The following is a 24,774-nucleotide window of genomic DNA, read 5'->3' as shown; positions in this document are numbered from 1 at the left end:
TTAATATTTTAATAGAAAAAATATCATTTGCCAACTATTAAAAAATAATTGAGTCTACGAAAGATTTCATAGTAAATACGTCAACATAAACAATTAAACGAAGCAAATACATGGCGTGTGGCAAAAACATGTATGTACTATTTTTTTTTGTTCATTTATATCTTATTTGTTTTATTTACCCTTATTAAGAAAACTTACCCAAAAATCTATTAAAAATGAGACGTAGAGAATTATTTTCTAGGGAGATATTGGTAAAATAAACAAAAAAGTGGCAAGACAAAGGGTGTTGCCACAGGAACGCTAACTTATACATAACAGTCTGTAGAATGAAATATGTGCCAAAGTAATCATATACTTAAGCTCTTATACTTTTTTTTTTTATGGAATAGGTAGCAAACGAGCAGGAGGCTCACCTGATGGAAAGTGACTACCACCGCCCATGGACATCTGCAACACCAGGGGGCTTGCAGGTCCGTTGCCGGCCTTTGAGAAAGGAGTACGCTCTTTTCTTGAAGGTTCCCATGTCGTATCGGTTCGGAAAAACCGCCGGCGAAAGCTGGTTCCACAGAGTGGTTGTGCGAAGCAGAAAATGTCTAAGAAATCGCGCTGTTGTGGATTTTCGGACATCAAGATGGTGCGGGTGAAACTTAGAATTTTGACGAGATGTCCGAAGGTGAAATTCAGCAGCCGGGATTAATCCGAACAATTCCTCGGAACATTCCCCGTGAAAAATTCGGTAGAAGATGCAGAGTGATCCAACATCTCTACGCAAAGCCAAAGGATCAAGGAGATCGGAAAGGGCTTGATCGTCGATAACTCGAGCCGCTCTACGTTGGATGCGGTCAAATGGAAGGAGCTGGTACTGGGGAGCACCCGCCCAGAGGTGAGAGCAGTACTCCATGTGAGGCCGAATTTGCGCCTTGTAAAGTTTTAGGCGATGGGCCGACGTGAAATACTGTCTCGCCTTGCTGAGCACACCGAGCTTCTTTGAAGCCAATTTGGCTTTGCCTTCCAATTGACCGCGGAACTGAACGAGGCTCGAAATATCAACGCCAAGTACTCCGATACTACCTGTAGCGGCTATCGGGATGTTCTCAAATCGTGGAGATACGACAAATGGTAGCTACCTGTGTCTTTAGATGGTATACATCATAACAGGCAAGCCGCTTATAATGCATTATTAATAATAATAAGTAACTAATGAGTCCACATCTGTGTCGTCCCTCTATATAACTAATGTAGGTAATGTAATATTTTATTTTAAAACCACTCAAGGAATTAAGCGATCTTCGGTTCGCATTTTTGCGTAAAATTATGAAATGTAGTTATATAAATACTTATTAAAATACATGTGTCCATAACGAGGTGTTTTTATGGAAACAGTAATAATCAAATGCAAATGATTTTTTTTTTCACGTAAGTAGCTATGGACAACCTAAAATAGGTAGTTGTAGGTAACAATTTTATACATCACCATAGCATTGGGAACTAAAATTTTATGTCCTATGCTTAGTTACACTGGCTTTTAGACTCTTCACACCGGATCACAACAAAATTATTGTTTTTTGGTGAAGGAAAGTGTGATGAGTAGGCGGTACTTACACAAAACTCTTCTACCACTTTTGTAAATACAGCAAATCTTCAAAATTGATCCTTTTTTTAAGTAAACTAGCGACCCGTCCCGGCTTCGCAAGGGTGCAATACTGATATATAACAGAATTTGTTTATTTACAACATAACATTACAAACTTCTAAAATATCAGTTTCTATACTAAATTGTCCATGTATAATATATAAAAAGCTTCTCGAATAATTCTATCCATAAAAAAACTGCATCGAAATCCTTTGCGCGTTTTAAAGATTTAGGCATACATAGGGATATAATGACAGAGAAAGTGACTTTCTTTTATACTATGTAGTGATACGGTTTTGTGGTTCTTCAGTCTAAAACTTCGATGGCCGTCTTCGGCTTGGGATGGTATCGGGTTCAAGAGTTGTGCTATAGTGTTTAACTACGCCCACTAAGCATATAACGAACCATTCCTAATCCAACGACACTTCTTAAGTTGCTAGAGTCGCTCAAAGTATTCACTTATCAGAATAATAACAGGAGTCACAACAGCTGAACTCTGGCCAGCATCTCACTGAGTACCAACTCTCGATTCCCAGGACGCAGCTTGAAAAAGAAACTGACCTCTAAGCTAACCAATGAGGCATAAAAGCACGGTTAAAATATACAAGCAAATAATAACATATAACAATAATAATAACATAAACATTGCACTCTTAAAAAAATTAGCAAAAACATTTCCTCATTTTTGATAGTCAGTTTTTTTTATTAAAACTCAATTCAGAGTAATATCCAATATACGTCCTTAACACGTTCAGTGCCAGCGACAAGCCTAGCGTGTTCATGCGAATTTCTATAGCCACGCCGCGAACACGCTAGGCTTGTTCTAAGAATTTCAGTGATATCTTAAAAACTAGGCTAAATTATTCATTCAAACTAATTGTGTGCAATCTTCAAGCGATAAGCTACTGAGTTTTTAAGTGGCCCGTTAAAAATAATATTTTTTTTTTATTTTAGAAAAAAATGTCTTTTGTAATGCCGGCGACACGCTAGGCTTGTTCACTTATTAAGGATAATCATAGATTGTCAAACTGTTTTTTCAACAAACCACATTTTATTAATGGCTTATTACCAATTTGTTGACAATTGAACTAATTTTGTTATTGTTTTCTCAAATTTGAGGAACTTTGTTACATTTTTTTTTGTACAAATATCTATTATTATAAAAATTTATACACCTTTGTAGTAAAACTATATAAGCCGTAATTCTGCCATTCCTATTTAATGACAAAGTTTATACTAAATTGTCTTACTTTGTGTTATGTTGATACTGATACTGATTATGTATTACAAGTACCTATATGTTAGTTCGATTAATCATTAACTACCACATACATACACCAAATATATAAAATCAAACACTAAATAAGGCTGATTTACCTTAAAATGTAAACACATGTCAACTTCAAATTCGTGTTACAAGAATTGAAGTAATGAAACAATAAAACGAGTTTAGCTTACAAGAAGCTTGATTATTTTTTAATTATTTGTTTATTAATTATTACTTATTTAATTTTTCTTTATTATTATATCAAGACATGTGCACCGAATCGATATCTTATGACCTTTGAACATTTCTAGCAACTAAAAAGAAAGTGAACGAAACAAGTGAGATAAAAATTGATTTTAGAAAATTGATTTTAAAAGTATGTATTTGAGAAAAAAAAAGAAGGTGGATTTTTATGGACACTTTATGAAGCGAAATTTAAACTCTGTTTTAATTTGTACATATTGAAAGTTCTATTTTATTTTATTTGATTATACCTTACTAATTTCAAACTGACCCGCGTCCTTTGCAGGGATACAACAGTAGATAACAGATAACAGTATATATCATGAACAATTTTTTTATTGAAATACGAACTAAATCATAACGCGATAAAAAGTATATATCAAATTCGACACCAATGTAAATATGATATGTGGGAATTTATTAAAAAGTTTTACAACCACTGATTCATTATGATGTTTAGTTACCATAAAAGCGGTTTTTTGTCATAATTCCAGGATAAAACACTGACAACATCATTCTAAACACCTTAATTATTGCATAACACAAGAAATATTAACTAAAAAAGACCGTTTTAACAAAAAAATAATCATTTTTTTGTTCCTGTGCCAGTGGACACGCTACGCTTGTCCATACAATTTATCTTGCGATGCCGGGGACACGCTTAGCGTGTTCGCGGCATTATGTATGCCGGCATCGCTATAAGCATAGGAAAAATTTAGGTGGCAGTGAACGTGCTGAATAAAAAATAATAACTCTTATTATAGTGCAGGCTTTTAATTACGTAGTGAATATTCAAATTAAATCAAAATAAACGGAAAGGATTCAGATTACGCACAATTATATGCGCAGTTAATTTAGTTAAAAAAAATGTTTTTAAGAAAAAATATAGATTTAATCAGACCAACATTCAGACGTAATTAAATTAATTAAGCAACATTTTTTTTAAAAGTAGTTGCAAGTATAACTGGCCGAATATAATTACGGATAATGGAATTGAATAAAGTATTAATACTTTTTAATTACAATTATAAATACGTTTTAGTTGTTTTAAAGGAACTCCGAGATTAAATTGTAATAAAAGTTTTGTACTAAAAATTTATGATATACGGTTATGTCATTTACAGTAAAGTAATTGTTATTCTTTAAATAATTAAGTATTAAACAATATCAAAGTTATAATTACATACTCAATGTAAATAATTATATGTGTAATTCGAAAATAAAATTCATGAATTCCATTCTTTTAAACATTGCACCTAATGATAGAAAGAATTAAAATAGAACTTTTAATATTATTTGTACTGGATAGTCTTTAGTACTTATTTAGATATTACGCTCGTCAGCTAAAGATAAGACATATATATAACGAAATTATCCTGTATTAATATTATATATAATTCCTGTCAATATATATATTATATATGCACGTGTGCAATAAATAAAATCACAAATATTTCGTTTTATTTTAGTTACAAGGTACACGATATAATTATTCTATGAATATGATAACACTAATATAATGTTGTTTCTTTTTTGTTTTATGCTATTTGTTGACGGACGAGCATATGGGCCACCTGATGGTAAGTGGTCACCACCGCCCATAGCCAATGGCGCTGTAAGAAACATTAACCATTCCTTTCATCGTCAGTGCGCCACTAACCTTGGGCACTAAGTTGTTTTGTCCCTTGTGCCTGTAGTTACACTAGCTCACTCACCCTTCAAACCGTAAAACGATAATACTAAGTACTGTTGTTTGTTGGCGGTAGAAAATCTGATGAGTGGGTGGTACCTACGGGCTTGCACGAAGCCCTACCATCAAGTAAACTTCTTTGGAATTTAATCTATGTCCATCGTAGCTGTTTCTCGATCCAGCGATTTAAGCGTCAAGAGGTAAAAGAGTTACTTTCGTATTTATAATAGTAGATTAATCATTGGGAGGAGATGTTTAATGTATTTACTTTAAATTTTTATAAATAAACAACTATTAAGAAAGCTGGTGACCACAGACAAAACATTCTTGAATATGGGCTGTAGTAATGACCATTATAGATATGATTCGACCTTTTTGTAATTTTTTTCGGGATACTTTACAATTCAGCCAAAATCAGGTTCAATATAAAGTTGCTCAATTAAGTTATTAGGTATATCTTAATATAATTTAAACCGAGATGGCCCAGTGGTTATAACGCGTGCATCTTAACCGATGATTGCGGGTTCAAACCCAGGCAAGCACCGCTAATTCATGTGCTTAATTTGTCTTTATAATTCATTTCGTGTTCAGCGGTGAAGCAAAACATCGTGAGGAAACCTGCATGTGATAAATTTCATAGAAATTCTGCCATATGTGTATTCCACCAATCCGCATTGGAACAGCGTGGTGGAACATGTTCGAATCCTTCTTCTCAAAGGGAGGGAGGCCTTTAGCCCAACAGTGGGAATTTGCAGGCTGTTGTTGTTGTATAATTTAAACCAAAATAATAGTAATTTTTAATCTAAAAAAAAGCAATGTGGCGGTCGTAGAAAAGATGACTGCAAGTACCTATACACCTATTATACATATATACATATTATAGTATCTACTTTGTACCTACAATAAACAAAATATTTTGTAATCGTTTGCCAAGAATAACGTGAATCAAGGAATATTTTGCTGCGAGCTCAAATTCGCGCCAAAAAAAACAGTGATGGCGTGAGCCTCACGTCATTATACAAACGTTGTGTCTATTCGCGAGTTTTAAATGTTATACCTAGTTTGTTTACGAGTGCTTTAGATTCTTTTAATATCTGAAGGCGCAAAATGTCCTTCATTTGAACTCATGGTTATTATATATGAATGTGGGCAATTAATTATAATACTTTGTATTACGGCTATTTACACGCCTCTCTTGGTAGTTACTGTATTATATTTCATCATAGTTATTGACTTGTCAGGCTATTTGACAATGCGTATGAGTTTAAAAATGGGTATTTACAAACGAAAGTTGAAAATAATACTTAATTTATTCAAAAATCCATATATAAAAATGCATTTTTTTCAAACGTTTGTCACGTGACACGAAACGCTCCTGATTGGCCAGGCTTATGATGAAGTCACTTTCTTGTTAACCTTGCTTTTCGATACATGTACGACAGATTAAAATACAAGAAAGTGACGCCACCGACCCCATTGCAGCGCCATATTGTCCGAGTAGCGTTCTTGCGCGTTATTTAAATATGGAATTTTTAATATGATATTTTTTGGTAAATATGTACAAGAAATAAAAAAACAACTTTTACTGGGTTCCTTAACTTCTACTAAATAATATAAAATGGATTTTAAAAACCAGTCAAATAGCCTATTACACTACGATGATCGTGTTCTTCGGCACTGTCACGCTGTCTTATTTCGCCAATGTCACGTGCGATAGAGAAGACACTCAATTTTCTTTATCCCGTCAAGACCGGGGTTTATTATTTTACACGCCTAACTTGTCTAACTACGGATATAAGCACTGTTCTTGAAAAAAGTAACTAAAAATGCAATAAAGCTATATAAATAGTATTATATGCATTTGCATATACAAATGTATATAATCCGATGTCTAATCATTATCTTATTCATATAAATAAGGATAGTGAATATTTTAATATTGTCAATACGTTATGTCAAACGAGTAAATACAAACGTCAGTTGAATGTAAATTATCAAAAAAAGTCAATCAAACAAATTTTAAATGGAGTAAATATCTCAATAATCTTTATAATCGTAATTATACGATGAAACAAATTAGCGAAAGTTGAAATAGAAGTGTTCATCCAACATGAATCCTTTGGAATACCTCCAGCTACTTGCGAATTGCATTCAAGAGTACAGATGGCTCATCGATGCGGCGACTGCATGCTACCCGATCGTTATGATGTCAAGAATACACACAGCTTGAAACATGATCACTAGATCCATGAAACATCCGTATGAATATCAGGATGTTAATAAATCGATTTCAGAATATTCTACTGATAGTTCTCACGTTATTTCATCCACCACGACGACAAATATTGAGTCTTCGGATAATGACACATCGGTAAGCGACACTACGATGGATGACTCCATTTTCAGCTCCGATGACACGCTGAATATGATCGATACGCCTTGGAGTACAGAGTCGTGGACTTCTCAAACTTCAGTCATAACTAACCCACGATGCGACGTTATAGCAGAAAATGTGACAACTATAACATCCTCTACCAAAAATCCAAGGTCATCTTCATCCTACGGCGGAATTAGCCCAAGCTTGAGTAACAGCAGATTCACTAAAAGTTTACTGACGATTAATTCTATTTCGTACCTATCACCAATTATGCATCCGTTGGCCTGCCAGTCTGAGGCAGACACTCTATCGTCTTGGACGTTGGAACCATACACGAGTTCGCTAAAGCGATCACATATTTTAATAAAAAGAGTTATTTCCTCGAGTCTTTGTAGTTTTTCAGACAACGACGATTATCCGAGTACAGTGGAAACATTTAACAGCAGCGAATATAATTTAGTAACGTCGACTCTCGACTGTGGTAATGATACAGTTGATAATATCTCAGATCAAACGAAAGATAGCTATGAAACTGATACAAAAGTCGATCTAATTAAATGTCTAAGTTCTATGTCATTTAAGATGAAATAAATCGAAAAATCAACGAAAAACTTGAGCTGTAAATATTTGAAAAGGTTACTTTTGCGTCTAATCAATTCTTTATATAGCTATATGTAAAAACAAACTCTCTACTTTTGAGACAAAACGTACTGTAACGTGATGTATTTAAATAACACAAATGAAAATATTACGTGCATGAAACACATTCATTTTAGCTGTGTCGATCGGTGGGGATATATTATAAAAAGGGAAATCCTCTCTCCTATTAAGGGATGAAACTGATTAACCTCGGTTCTCCAATGCTCGTTGTAGATAAATATTCTGGTAGACTAAGGTTCTACCAAGGTTCAGGTGGTTCTATGCGACACTTACAGGTTTCCTCTATAGGTTTTACAAGCACGATATTAATAATTACAGACATTAATTAAGCTCAATTTACTCAAACAAACAAACTCATTTTCGTATTTATAATATTAAAGTTAAGAAAATCCTTGACTATTTATAGCTTCATAATTTTCCTTGCATAAATATATACTTAGTTAAATTCACATTCATCATGGTAAGTCTGTACTAATCATAGATATTAACGCTGTAAGAAATTATAAACCATCCTCAATCAAGATCAACCTTCGGAACTAGGATGTTATGACTTATGTCCATCGTGCCTGTAACCACACTGGATCACTACCTAAACTCTATTCCAATAATAAGAGAATAAAGCCACAAAGGATATATGACAAGAAATCGACGCAATATTATCGAGTTTAATAAATATTTGATAGTCATTATGAATGTGCGAAAAATGGCGATTTTAACTTTCACGAAACTGTAATCGGAATTTCAGAAGTAAAATTAAAGCAGGAACGAGAAGTTAAGTGTAATACTGTATTATAAATAAAGATATATTAATCATAAACCGTTAGTAATGCACAATATAGTTGCGTTATTAGCAAATCACATGAAATACGTAAAACCTGCATTGGAACAGTGTGGGGAAATATGTTCCAATGTCTCTCCTTAATGGAACTGGAGGCCTTATGCCAGCAGTGGGAAATTTACAGGCAGTTTACTTTAATTTTTTTTTTTACGTAAATCTAAGATTTGTGTATCTTTTTTCCTACTGCCGTCGGAATAGGCTATATGTTACTCCAGACAGTCTCATCCCATATTTCATCGGCTTTATGCCGTCTTCTTTTTTCGAATGTGAAATTAGTTATGTCAGAAAGAGAGAAATTATTTAACTAAACCAGCAAAATGAAGTCTTTATGTAAGGTAAACAGCGTTGTAATCTGAGCGCGTTTGGAATGTTTTGAAATCTTCAACATAGATTTCTTAGAAAGTGAATCAATACTATAACTTTTAATAGTAATTAACTTGAGAATGAAAACTGTTCTATGTGTTATTTAGGAATGAAAAACAATCGTCACGATCTTATCCCATGTCATGGCGCCATTTCTAATTACGTACAGGTTAATGTTTTTTTGTGTTTTGAGAATTATGTTTAATTATTGTTAATTATATAATAAAATAAGAAGTTAAAATAACAATAAAATATCACAAAAATACTGACGTGCAAAGCACGCGTATATTAAAATAATACACATAATTACGCAACATTAGTGCCTACATTCTACCAGTTTTAAAGTACAAGCTAAAGTGGACCTCCATGAAGGTTGCGTCGCTGGCAGTCTGGCTGCCAATAGCTACAACACTAGCCGTGAAAATATAAAATAAACTATCATAGAAAAAACTCTATAAGTTACCGGTATTTACCACACTATTATTATGATAATTAAATTCATTATAGACAATCAGAATTAATTTTAATAATTTCAATGCCGCACTATTCTATCACCTTTCTAACCTTTGTACTAAAATGCGATTAAAAGAATATTTTTTTGAATTTAATTGATTATTTAACCGAAAAACACGATGATATTCATTTAAATACTTGATTTAATCAAGTGATCAATAGAAAACAGTATGTTCGATAGAAAAGAGTATAGTGTAGTACCTATAGTCGACTGAAGAAATAAACATTTTATATAATTTAATTACTTACATTTAAAAAATAAGCAATTCTTTATAGATAAATTCATCGAAGTATTTTTCGTCAAATAAATTAATTCGATTTATCTTTTTTTATACTTCATTGTTCATAAAAATAAAATTGTGCAAACGCTGGTGAATACTCTACAAAAAATCTCATGTAAAATCTAAATAAAAGATTGTAGACGTGCGAAATGACTACAAAATATTACTTAAATTAAACAAAAATAATTCAACTGTAACTAACTATTCCGAATACATTATAAGAATATATTAACTCAACGGTCGTCATATGAGCAACTTTACGTACCTTTCAAGGCAAAGAGGTATCGCTAACATTTGACTGATTCCGTTCTAATGAGATTTGGTTCATGAAGAATCAAAATAGCTTACTCTTATCGGATTTTAACACAAGGCGTGGATTTGCAGTTATATACTTTGACGACCTCCATGGTCGAGTTGTGTGTACACCGGTTTTCATGGGTACGCCACTCTGAGGTCCCGGGTTCGATTCTCGGCCGAGTCGATGTAGATTACCGTTAGTTTTCTATGTTGTCTTGGGTCTGGGTGTTTGTGGTATCGTTACTTCTGATTTCCATAACACAAGTGCTTCAGCTACTTACATTGGGATCAGAGTAATGTATGTGATGTTGTCTCATATTTATTTATTTATTATTTATTTTTACCTACTTTAGTAGTAGGACTTACTTAATTACTTGACGATACGAAAATACATATATTTCACCACAAAGCTGTGAATTTGAATATTCTAATGAGTACTTAAAATCTTTACAAAAAACTATTTCGAATGGTTCGAAATTTAAAAGTTAATTTTTATTTACACTTAAATATGAGGCAGAGGAATAAACAAAAACCAGTTTTATATACAACCTTCGTTTAATTACACCTCTGTCGATTAAATACATCGAAGTAAAACTCGTTTATGACCATATTACACCAGGATTGCCAGCCACGATAGACAAATAACTAGAGTGTAGAGCGAGGAATTAATTTTCTACATAATTTAAATTGTAATCATATCATAAAAAACATAAATTTATGTTAATTATTACGTAATTTTAATTCTACTGACAGCCCTGAACAATATTAACTCGTCTGACGAGATTTTTTTTCTGTAAAAAATAACCTTACCATTATAAATTTGAGTTCATAATTAAATAAAATATTTGATTTTAGACAACATACAATGTTATTGTTGAATTGAAATGCAGATAATAACAATTTGCTCACAAAAAAAAAAGTTAGTATTTGTCAAAACTATAACACCAAGAATTAAATTTAAATAAACTTTTTAAATATTTGCAACAGATTAAAAACAGCCTATTTATAATGCATACACGCACAGACACAGATTACAACTTCAAGATAAGTATGTCCAAGAACACTAATGTAAAGTCGGGTCTACACGTGAAATCATTGCGCCGGCACGTTGCAGAGCCCGATGACGGTCTTGAAGTATTTCTCTTCCGTCAGCCCATCGACCAGAAACTTGCCGAGGTCGTGCTTTGAAATACAACGTCCGGGCGACTTTTCTGGGTTGACTTCGACGATTATGTCGCGGCTTGGGTCATCTGGTAACAAGGAGAAAAAATTAACTCTTTAACTGTGGTAGGGCTTTGTGCTAGCCCGTCTGGGTAGGTACCACCGACTCATCAGTTATTCTACCGCCAAATAACAATACTCAGTATTGTTGTGTTCCGATTTGAAGGATGAGTGAGCCAGTGTAACTACAGGCACAAGGGATATAACATCATAGTTCCCAAGGTTTGTGGCACATTGACGATGTAAGGAATAGTTAATATTTCTTACATCGTCATTGTCTATGGCTGATGGTGACCACTTACCATCAGGTGGCCTATATTCATCAAAAATTGCCATTGGCCATTAAAAAAACACACACAATTACACACGTACTAATTACAAATACATACATACGTAATAAGTAAAACTAAACAATTGTACAAGTCAAAAGTTCATTTTCGGGTAAGAACCTCTGAATTTCCATACGCTTAATTTGCGTATATAATCCACGAGGTAATTTGCATGTGCCGGATAAAAATCTGCCACGCACGACAACTATTTAGTTTAACCAAACCGCTGAACCTAATTTGATGTAATTTGGTATGAAGCAAACTTGAACTCCAAGAAAGGCTACGTTTTTGTCGTAGGTATACATGACAACCAACGCCTTAAAACAAGCGAAGCTCGGGCGACTACTAGTATTATAATACATATATACATATATATTTTTATTTTCTGTTAAAAGATATTGTATTAATTACTACATTTTTTTACGTATGGTCGAATACTTTTTCACAGTTTACTATAGATATTTAATTTAAATACCTAGAACAAATCAAGGGCCTCTGGTCCACATTTGCGACAGGCCCCTCTCTGGCCTTTAATTCGGCTTTATTCGACACCGGGTACGACCTGCTACTAATATAATCCGACTAAACAACTAACAAAAAAAATACGCTTAAACTCGAATAAACTTAGATCTACGTAAATGATACGCGTATTACGTATAATTTATTAATTCAATATAAAAAATTGCGAGACTTACTCGTGTGGACCACGTTCTTTTCGTGTAAGTTAGGAGTTTCCTTTGTTTTAATTAATCAAAAAATATTATGAATTGTTTCAATTTTGCGATCAGTACCTATCTTCTATATTAAGATTCGTGAATTGGTAAATTTGTATTGTAAAAAAAATGCTATTCCAGTCGAACCGATTATAAATAATCTATCATAGGAAAATAACTAAATTTCTCAAAGTTAATACTTTAAAATAGTTCTTGTTGAGTAGATTAGTTGATAGATTCCATTGCAAAGATTTTGATGCCATTTCTAATTTGCCCACTTATCTGAATCACAGAACCGGATCTCTCTCAATTACTAAATTGTAGGTGATCCTGCGGGTTAAATCAATTTAAACAATATGTATCTGAGAATGCAATCCGGCCAGAACATGCCAATACTTGCGGTTGAGGAATTATTATTGTTAGTCATAGCGCAGGATTCCGAAACATTATTATAAGACGAGACGTCTTTGTAATACTAGACTTTAAAAACTACTAAACCGATACACGTAAAACTTATACCAAAATCCGGAGCGCGTTACAGAGGTTTTATTATTACTAGCAACCCGCCCCCGGCTTCGCACGGGTGGAAAGCTGATACTAAATATAGTGCAATGCTTGACATTACTAAATATATTGAATTGCTAAAGCATCACAAACAATACTACAATTATCAATGTTTCTCTATTATACTGAACATGTATTATACACGTAAACCTTCCCCTTGAATCAATTATGAAAAAAAAAACCGCATCAAAATCCGTTGTGCAACTTTAAAGATCTAAGCCTGTATAGGGACAGATAGCGGTGAGCGACATTAAATCAAATCAAAATAAACTTTATTCAAGTTGGCTTTTACAACCACTTTTGAATCGTCATTTTACAATTAAGTGAAGCTAGTCAGTTTTATACTATGTCTAGATTAGAAGTACAAGCATTTCGTAGTCTCATCCACTTTAAATTTATGGTTGTGTTTAAAGCTATTGGCGTCAATTTCGTATCCTATTCACAATATAGTGAATTGGACAGTTTTGAACCGTCAATATTTCAACTCTATCATAGTTTCGAAACCTCAGCCTTCAGCAAGAACGACAACAAATTTACATACTTTCTCTAACTCATCATAATTGTTTATTTGGGTGTAGTTAGCTTGTGGTGTATTGCTATAGTTAAATATCGGTTAGCGCAGAGGCCATTTCAAAGTTCTACAATCCGTATACAAGTTCAAAAAACAAGTTTTTATTTGATTACATTAATTCAGGTTTGTAAGAGCGTTTTTATATGCGGTTTTTTTAGTTAATGACCTGTATATCATTTGAATATTTCACGTTTACGTTTATCAAATACGATGGGCAGTTTAAATTTTATTACATACACTAGCTCTGTCGATGACTTCGTTAGCATTAGACTACAACAAAAAAGCTACTAGTTTATAAGTATCTGCCAATTAAAGACCCGTCAAAATTGGTCCAGACATTTCAGAGATTTCCGGAACAATAGATAGATAATAGATAGACAGACAGAAAACAATTGAAAAAAAAATATATTTTGGTACATGTACCGTGTGATATTATTATATATTGATATTGTGTACACATATGCATTAGTTAAAATGAGCTTTTTTTAATATTACAAACAGACACTCAAATATTATTATTAGTACGTATAGATATTCCAAATATATAAAACTATATTAACAACGATCCACCTTCGCTCAGAAGGCTCTTATATATGTCACCATAAATTTGGGAATACCATTAGATGATAATCTATCTCACGAGATGGTGAACGACGGATAGATTATAATACAACGAAAAACAAATACCTTAGTATATCCAGTTGAACTTTAATCAATAAACAGAATTGTAATGACATTGAATAACAAATTAACCTTTTTTTACAAACGCAGCGTTGGTTTAATAATTATATAATTTTTGGTAATCGACGCGTTATATCTAAAAAAAAAAACAATTTTTTTGCTGACCGTCAAGAAGTTCCTTCGCGTGGAACTAAATCTGGGTTTAGAATATTATTTAATTACTTAAAATAAAAAATACAATATCAGAACTGTACCAGTGTGTAAAAATTGGTGAATTGAGGGTAACATTAAGTAAGTAGTTTAGTTTTATAATATAAATCACGAAAAAGATCCTTTGTGTCCTATTATTTTATCCTTGTATCCTTTCGAGTTTTTGCATTTAGAATGCTAACTAACCTAGCAGAAGTTGTTCTTCTGGGTATTTAATGTGCCACTGAGTTTAATTTATCTTATTACTTTTTGATTGATTTGTTGTTGACTATTAATAAACAATCCTGATTTTTGTATATTAAATATGAAATTTTGAAATTTGACATACATACATATATTACTAGGCGTAAAATTGAATTGTATAGAAGTTGATGTGCAGCAGCAAAACATATTAAAAACCTTCTCCATGAAAATATATAAAGTTATATATCAAAACAAGTAGTTCTTAATTCGAATTAGCTACTATAGTTTGTTTTAATGTTTTCAATTGTTTTTGACTTGTTTTTCGCATGACTTGTGATCAATGCCTAAACAAAAGCGGTAGTCTGTTTTAAAACACTAAACAGGTAGCTTAATTAAAAATTTCAATCAATTTGGTCTACTATAGACAGGTTCAGTTTATGCGATGCAATTCAAAAACAAGAATAAAAACTGCCGAGTAAAATTAGTATACAGCTGAGTACAGACATTCGAACTATTTTTTTGAAAAGATCAAACACTCCATTTTATTTATAAAAATAAGATAGGTCAGTGGTTTTACCGTGAATCATGACGTCTAGAGATCAAGGAAATTCCCGGGAGCGTTTAAAAAGTGCATTCATTTTGCGACAATAACAAAAAAAAATTCCAAGGATTTCTAGAGAACTGTTAACTATATACCTACTTTATTAAAAACCGATCTCAAATTGGTTTAAATAATTAAATTTTGTAATGCAAATATTGTCTTAAGTGAGAGGTGACTTCTATCTCACTTGAAACGTAATTCAATTCTCGCAAACACAAAAAGATAAAAAAATATCGATTTTTACATCATGTGTACACAAGATCTGTTACATAGTGATAAAAATCAGGCTTATCTTGAATAATCTCACTGCCTTGATTAAATAAAATACCTAGAGGCAAAACCACACTACGTAAATATTTTCACTTTTCTGTTATACTTGGAATACAGATCATTTGGAGACAAAACCAGTTTATTAACGATTGCGTGAAAGATAGCTGGAAAGAATGTTACTTGTGAGATGACGTCAGGGAAGTATGGAGGAAAAAGACATGCTGCGCATACGCCGATTAAATTGGGATAAGGGCAGAAGGAAGATGATGAAAACCAGTTTATTATATAATGTCGGCGTTTTTCAAAGCCCACTGTCTATACCCGACTCAGATATTGCAAAAATGATATACCAGTTAAAATTCACTTACGCTGTGATTATAAGGTTATTTTTATTGTTAGTGGAGGTGGAATGTTATTAAGGGAACGATGGGACTGACATTTAGCTTTGTCGCTAAAAAGTCCAAGAAAATCAGAAAAGGAAACGACGGTTAACATCGTAGAGAGAACTGTCATATCGTATATAATTTATACTTTAAATCGCACAAGTAACATTTTGGTCTGTGCGTTGACTTTCATCTGATGACGGTTTGATAAAAAGACGCAATTCCAACTCCAAAACATCGTACGATAACCTCAGTTCGGCTTTAGCAAACAAAAAATTCCCACGATACAAAATTGCTACGATACATGAACTAAATAGCCGTGCAAATTGCAGTTCAGGATGTTAGTATCAAAATCGCATTGTTCAATAAATATTTTTACCTCGACGCCATGTTTGATTGTCATTTATCGGAAACATTTGTAAACCGCGATCTATATCGTTGTCACTTTTTTTTATGGTATTAATTGGCGGACGAGCATATGGGCCACCTGATGTAAGTGGTCACCATCACCCATAGACAATGACGCTGTAAGAAATATTAATTATTCCTTACATCGTCAATGTGCCAACCTTGGGAACTAAGATGTTATGTCCTTTGTGCCTGTAGTTACACTGGCTTACTCAACCTTCAAACCGGAACACAACAATAATGAGTACTGTTATTTGGCGGTAGAATAACTGATGAGTAGGTGGTACCTACCCAGACGGGCTTGCACAAAGCCCTACCACCAAGTAAAAGGTACCCAAAATTATAAACTTAGGGGTCAATACATTACGAGTCAAATCATTAAGAGCATTAATTTTCATTACAATTAGCTAAATGGAGTCGTTATGTCGTGACAGAAACACAAATACACTTACACACACACACTTAGTGATATTATTCTGATTCTGATGATCTGAGACTAATATTAGTAATACGAAGGTAGCTCCGTCTTTGGGGTTTGAGGAAATTCAGTAAGACCACCCCTCGAATATGCAAGCGACACCGAAGACAAAATTAGGTAAAAGTAATAAGTTAACTTTACAAATAATTCATAATATAGTCACATTTAAAGCGTTTGTAATTTTCACATGTCCATGAAAACAAATATAAAAACGTAAAAATAAACCCAGTACCTAAATAATTTTAAATGACCTGCTAGCTTCACAACAATGTACAACATTTACATTTATACATTTTGCGTATTACGTCGGTTTAAATTAAATAACTAATACATATTGCTTCTATTAAAATGTATCCCATCTATACATATAATAAAGTTGGAGTGTCTGTTACTAAGATTAAAATAAATGCATTCATTTATATGTATGCACGGTGCATATACCAAAACAACTGATGACTACAAACATACAACTACTTTTTTTGGACAGCCTTGTACAAAGTGAAACAGAAGTGTACAATTAATTCATTTGTGGACCTTTTTTCATTCCCTTTTCCAATAATTCGTTAAAATATTTTAGTGTGCAAAATTTCTGTTTTTATCTTTCATTTCCCTCCTCTTCACGATAAATATAATAGTTACTGTCTCCATGATAGAAATTTTCGATTATACTTTTTTGTTTGTATGCGAGAGTAACGTATTACCACTTACCCCTCATGATATTTTATTGCGCTATAACTCGGCAACTAATCATTTTACAAGAAAAAGTTTTATACAAAATTTGTAGGAAATTTCATGCTCTCCAACTTTAATTCACACATTTTTTTGTATCTCCAAAAATTATTGAGTTACTTTACACAAACAAAAATAATGTTTTTTTTACTTAAATATATCGGAAAATATCAACAATAGGGGGAAAAGTTTGGTATAAAAAAGGTGGGAAATTTTCTTCCGATCTCTTCAGTAGTTAATGTAAAAGTTACCGTTTCCGAAATATAAGCAAAACGTTTTCCAAGATGGCGGCTAACGCTCGCAGTTTCGGAAAATCTTGGACTTGGATTGAGTTTATATTTAAGCAATTGACAATTTGTTTTCTTGTCATTCCTTAGATTTGACAAGCGTTAGTGTCGATTTTGTTCACGGCGAAATTAAATAAGCCAAAATAGGCAAAGTCCTTCAGAATATTTTCCCATTTGTCTCTTAATTAATAGGAAATACGATCATCAACGTCAGTTTTTTATTACATACAGAAACTTGTCACCAGTTTTGTGAGACCTTAATACAACAAAGTATTAATTACTAGCAAATGACCGACATGACATGTATCGTCCTTGTCTCGGACAATTTTGTTGCAAAAATAATAAATGTTGCAAAACGCAGCACAATAATACCAACCTCACACCGCTTTCAAATCAACGAATGATAGCGTATGGAATGTAACAAAAACGAGCCTTATAAAACTTTAACTCAAGAATGCTGGGCTACTTATCATATTTTCTACCAGCAAACAGCAATGCTTAGTTTCGTTGTGTTACAGTTTAAAGGATAAGTGAGCCAGTGTAACTGTAGGTACAGTAAGAGTAAGAAAACCTTCGTCAGTTTTCAAATTCATTCCTTTATCAAGTATTAAAACTCTTTTAAATCTAAACATCAAATCACTGCGACGTAATATGTCATTCTCGATCGGCAAAGCAGATTATCGCTCATACTGAGCACACGCAAATAGATCTTAAGGTGACGAACCTTTTTATACCCCGACTGTACAATGACCACACTTTGCGGCAAATTGTGACATATGAATGATTAATATTATATCTTTCACAACACCAATGATTAGGGGCGGTGTGGTCACCAGGTTTCGTAAAAATTGCCGACCTATGTCATCAAAAAGACTAAGAATGATGATTTGACCTGCTCGTGTATAAACTTATACTAATTATAATGGCGATCTGTTGAAGGTGATATGCACCAACTACATATATCTAGGGGGAAGTTATTAACTCTATAGTAAATGGCTGGCCATTATTTGGTTCGTGATAAGCCAGTCGTCAGATGGTTTTAAAGCTAAATGTATACAAATATCGATAGCAAAATACAAATTCTCGAATGATACTTATTTTCCAAGTTGCTGATATTGATATTCAGATAAAGAACTGTTAGTAGATACTCGAATGTATTTGACTGTCATTCGATATCATTTATTACACGATATCATAAATTTATCTATCACTAGCTGCTTCGCATGGTTTTGCCCGCATTAAATGTAGCTACAACCATGGTTAGATACTATACAAAATACTAACTTGTTGGTAGGGCTTTATGCAAGCCCGTCTGGGTAGATACCACCACCACTCATCAGTTATTCTAACGCCAAATAACAGTACTCAGTATTGTTGTGTTCCGGTTTGAAGGGTGTTTGAGCCAGTGTAACTAGAGGCCATGGGACATAATATCTTAGTTCCCAAGGTTGGTGGCACATTGACTATGTAAGGAATACTTAATATTTCTTACAGCGTCATTGTCTATGTGTGATGGTGACCACTTACCATATGCTCGTCCACTAACCTATACCATAAAATAAATAAATAAATAAAAGAACATGTTATAACGCAAATGTGTCTGACAATACAAATTACAACTAGCTAATTAAAAACCTTAAAAGCGTTAGGACAAATTTGCTCCTGCGTATTTAGATGGTAGAATTTTTCGTAGTATTTTTGGAAACGCCTTGAACTGAAATTGTGCCTTTTAAGGTTTCACGTGGTACCCAGGTTTGTATTTTGTAATTATATTCTCTCTAATGAATGAATTTAAAAAAAATTGTATCTGATTGTTTTTCAGAATTTGTTAGAAGATTGAGAAGATTGTAATAGGAATAGAAGGCTTATGCATACTTGTGTTCAGCGCGAGAACTGACTAGCTAGACATATCAACATAAAAAAGTATTTATTATTCTAAATGCCTTTATACTATTTCGTACTATACAGCTTATATTAACACGATATTAATGAACCACTTAATCTTAGACTTCATTGATATTACAACTCTATTACAAGTAATTAATAATAATTAATTAATTTTGTATTCATATATGATTTGATATCGATAACGCTAATAACACGTTTTGCGTTATCTGTCGACTTAAACATATTTTTGCTAATCATATATCTGTTTGAAGTTGATAGACTTCGACCGATAACCATGAAAGGCAATATATTTTTTTATGGAGTTTTTATGACTCATGGAACTGCGGCATTTTATATCGTTTAACCGATCGTTCTGACTTTTGACAGTGGTACACACAAATCCATATCTATATACAAAGCCAAGATTTCTGACACGGGTAGGATAGTGATTGCATTAGATAACACACTACAAATCAGATTTGCTCAGATTTTGTCAAGTCCAAATTTGAATATAGATTTGATATTAGAGATCTCTGAAGGGGTAAGAAAACTGTGCAGTACATAGTATATTGGATAAACTCTTCCAGATTTTATGCCACAGCTAAGCATTTATCTAAACAAACAAATTGTTACTTATACTTAGCCCTGTCGAAGGCGTTGAATCTAGCAATTTGGAAGGGACAGACTCACATGTTAGTCGCTCGAAAATTATAAATAAAACTAATAATTTAAACATACGCGAAGGAAACATATGGCGTACATTCAAATATACCCATAATTTATTTAACATACCTTTTTCGATGTAGAATTAACGAGTAAACTAACTAATTGTATTAAGAATTGCAAAGTATTAAACAAATTAATACGTTTACATTTCTTAAATAATTGAAATTAAATGTATATATTCTGCATCTAAATCGACGAATACTAATTATTTATTACCTAGCTACCCGTTCGCGCGGGAAATTATTGTTTTTTTCCGTAATTTTTGATGAAGCTTCCATTATCACGTATTGGAGGTAGAGCTGACACCTAACCCTTAGTGTCAAACGTCATAGCACTCTCTAAAGCCACCTTGTGGATGTGTGCGTGACGTGTATACTATATTATTTGCTTTTCCGTGTTTTCTTGTGATAGGTAGACGAAAAATCAAATGGGCTAAACTGGCTGGGAAGTCGACTATCTGATGTGGTGGTACCATGTCAGGTGCACTTGAACAAAGTCCTACCAGAAGGTAAAAAGCATTACCACGGTGTGTGGGTACTTACTAATAAGGTTCTTAGAAAGTATGATGCTTACCAGTTTTTAACGAGATTTAACTTTTTTTAAATATACTATATTTTATATACGTATGTAAATTAACGACAAAAACAGTATAAAACAATTAAACTAACATTACGTCAACGCATATGAATTTATAGCGTGCCGTGTAGTAGTGACCGTTTGTGACCTTATTCAATTGTGCCTTGCTATTACACATATATACATATAATAGATATTCCAAACAAAAAGTACAACTGAATATTCGAAGAATTATTAAATCTGCTAAGGAGTCGTACAATTGTCAAATCAAAACAGTCGAGATGGCCCAGTGGTAAGAACGCGCGCATCATAACCGATGATTGCGGGTTCAAACCCAGGCAAGCACCGCTGATTCATGTGCTTAATTTGTCTTTATAATTCACCTCGTGCTCAGCGGTGAAGGAAAACATCGTGAGGAAACCTGCATGTGACAAATTTCATAGAAATTCTGCCACATGTGTATTCCACCAACCCGCATTGGAACAGCGTGGTGGAATATGTTCCAAACCTTCTCCTCAAAGGGAGAGGAGGCCTTTGGTCCAGCAGTGGGAATTTACAGGCTGTTGTTGTTGTTGTTGCCCTAAATAAAATAAACGATAGGTTCATTGAAATATGATCATGGAAAACTCACCAGAAATATGAGGCGCGAAGACCGCAACCCAGTTGAGACCGCTCTGTTGGAGCTCCTCGTACATTCGCTTGTGGTCTTTCGTGATATCGACGAACCGGGGCGGAACTTTCGCCGGCTCGTAGAACAGGAACGCCGATATACAGGCCGTCACGTTTTTGACGTGCTTCGCTCTCATCGCTTCGATGATGTTCTTTGTGCCTTCGGACATGTCCGATGTCGGCTCCAGGCTGCCTCGCGTTCCGAGCGCGATGACGACTCCATCCGTGCCCTCGACCGCCTGATTCACCGAGTCCGGTTCCAGGACGTCACCTTTGAAGATTTCGACCTTGTTTTTCAAATCTTCTGGAAATTTTGATGGATCGCGGACGACGGCTCGTACACTGACACCTGGATTAAATAGCATCTGATATAAAATCAAAATATACTTTATTCGAGTGGGCTTTTTCAAGCACTTTTGAATCGTCATATAACAATTAAGTGAAGCTACCACCGGTTCGGAAAGTAGATTCTACTGAGAAGAACCGGTAAGAAACTCAATAGTTACTCTTCTCTCTCTAGTCTTGTTACACGCCAATTCATACTTAAACTGTATTAATTACTACTAGCTAATACGTAATACTTTTCATGACTTGGTTCACGAATAAAATTGAAATATAGAGTTGCGTAACTGAATGATACATACAGTTAGGACACCTCACGATGCAGTCTAATGATTCCTTCATTGTTATTTCTCTTTTCGTGACATGTTCTTTCGTTTAACAACTTTATACTGTTTACATAAATAAAGATAAATCCATCCACATATATCTTTGTATATGAGATTTAAAACTTCGCAAAAAAATATACAACGGAAATTCGATATCGAGATGTTGGTGCAATTAGTTTTTATTGGCCTTAGACGAAGGTCAAAATTTATTATTACAAAACTTTTTTTAGTATTTTGTTCTATCGTATAAATCCAAACGTTTTTTTTTTTTTTTTTTCTAATGACGCATGTTCGATTTTCGAACAGACTTTTAAGTAGACACGAGTTTATATTTGGTAACATTATTGAAGTCATTTCTCTCGCGAACTTTTATAGTGCATGTGAACAGGGTGACATGAAAACTATATCATAGCTCACTATATTACGTGTCCAGTCACTCTATTTAGACAATTATACACTTAGGTGTATAATTGTATAAGATTAGTCTTATTGTACAATGCTTTATTTATTACAAATTTAAACTTTGAACATTTGAATTTTAGAGTTAGTATTATAGAAGTGATGACAAAGGACAAAAATATATTTGGAAGTACATAAATTATTAATTTTATTGTAATATATTATTTGCATGCAAATAAAACATAATTTTAGTACACCAAATTACAACATCTCACATATATAACATGAGAACACACTTTTTTTTTAAATAATATAAGACTTCACTAAATATTCTGGAAAATATCCAAGAACAATGTGTATACAGCCCAATTATTTACTAGTCAAAAAATATCAGAGTAGTTATATTAATGTCCATCAATCAAGTAAATGGTGTAATACAATTCTATTTCTCTTCATAATAATCTAAAAATCAAAGTAAATAAAATAAAATCATAGTAAGGGAAGATACATAGCAATTTGTATAACTAAAGTATATACCTATTCTGTGTTTAACAGAGATGCCTGTTATTTTACCAAAAGCTATACTTTGTAACTACAGACAATGGAAAATTTGATTCTTGTATTTAAATATAGGTGATGCCTCAAAGTGAATAAAATTGCCTTATATTTTTTAATCTTTATATCCTAGCCTCTAAAATATATGTGACCATGTACCATCACCTCTGTGATTTACCGTTTTACCGTACATATATTACCAAAAAGTTTCATCAAAATCGATCCAGTATTTTTTTAAAACACAATTTTTTTATAATGATAAAGATATATGTCAAGATAAACCATCTGTTCACTCTCATAGTATGTTAAGTATGCTATATAAAGTCATCAATACCTTATTAGGGTATTGTAATTATTACCGAGAATGCCTTACACATATTAAGGACTGTTTATATATTTTGTTATATCTGCATTATATTTAGTATTATGATAGCAATTTAGATTTATTTTAATGAATAACATATAATATTTACAAATCTTTATTTAGTTATACAACTATTATCATACGCTGGTATAAAATTGTATAATAACAATATTTTTAAATATCATCATGTAATTTTTTATGATTATACGGCAAATTTTTAAAGCTTGTTTTTATAGTAAACATATTATACGCAAAACTATTCCTTACTTATAAATAAACCAATGTGCATACTAAACATAAATACTAAATTCCAAGAACATTTGTAATTAAATCTTAGAATATATAATTAACATCTAATTTTTAACGCGAATCAATTATAAGTCATTATTGATAAATTATAATCATCTAATTTTTCAAGTAAATAGAACATTTAATTTAATATATTTAAGTATATATAGTTATTCCGTTTAAAAAAAAGTTGTAAATAATAAAATATCTAAACCTATCATAAAATATACAAATATTTTAATTATATTACCTTTTTTTAAAGCAGCTTCCACGGCGCAAAGTCCGGTCATGCCGGTTGATCCAAAAATTACGACTTTCTTCATTTCTGTTGATAATTAACAAATATATTTATATCACAGACGTTCACGAGCTTATAACATATAAAATAAAGTAGAAAAAGAATTATTTTAATAGATTATAAATTGCGATTAGATTACCTATCGCAAATCAAACGCACCTATATTTTTGACCGGCTCCTTACACAAACTAATATCAAACTAACTATTCAGATGACTTATATCGGTAGAGAACTAGAGGAAACTAACTTAAATCCGATTCAATTCAAGGTTCATTTGCCGCTCAACGCATAAAATACCTACACTGTAATGAAATGATTGAGGTTTGACTTATTTGACACATGGTATTAGGAAAACAATTTAAAATATACTACCTAATTCTAATTAAATTTGATTCGGATTTTTTTTTTCTTTTCTCGGCCGTAATTTTTAGTATGTTGGAAAGAGAAAGAATAAATGATGTATAAATATGAAAGCTATTAAAAAACTTTTTCAAATAGACGTATAGTAGTGTTTATAGTGTGGTCGCTTAAAAATTGACAATATTTAGTCAAAA

At 32.8% G+C, this 24,774-nt stretch overlaps 1 protein-coding gene across 2 annotated transcripts; it reads right to left on the bottom strand.

Moving 5' to 3' along the window:
- Positions 1-10,698: 10,698 nt before the first annotated feature.
- On the bottom strand, positions 10,699-24,570 carry LOC124538436 (flavin reductase (NADPH)). 2 transcript variants are annotated; one of them, XM_047115502.1, is made up of 4 exons: positions 24,380-24,570; positions 24,173-24,247; positions 21,611-21,997; positions 10,699-11,412 (listed from the first exon to the last, which is right to left on the bottom strand). In XM_047115502.1, the coding sequence occupies exons 2-4, from the start codon at positions 24,243-24,245 to the stop codon at positions 11,255-11,257; spliced, it is 618 nt and encodes a 205-aa protein (XP_046971458.1). In that variant the 5' UTR covers positions 24,246-24,247; positions 24,380-24,570; the 3' UTR covers positions 10,699-11,254. The 2 variants fall into 2 exon arrangements, with proteins under 2 accessions (XP_046971458.1, XP_046971459.1); XM_047115503.1 differs by having other exon boundaries at positions 24,360-24,538.
- Positions 24,571-24,774: the final 204 nt, after the last annotated feature.

This window comes from Vanessa cardui, chromosome 20 (assembly GCF_905220365.1).
Source record: "Vanessa cardui chromosome 20, ilVanCard2.1, whole genome shotgun sequence".
NCBI classification, from domain to species: Eukaryota; Metazoa; Arthropoda; class Insecta; order Lepidoptera; family Nymphalidae; genus Vanessa; species Vanessa cardui.
Note: the sequence above shows the minus strand (reverse complement) of the source record. Positions and strands in the feature narration are given on the sequence as shown.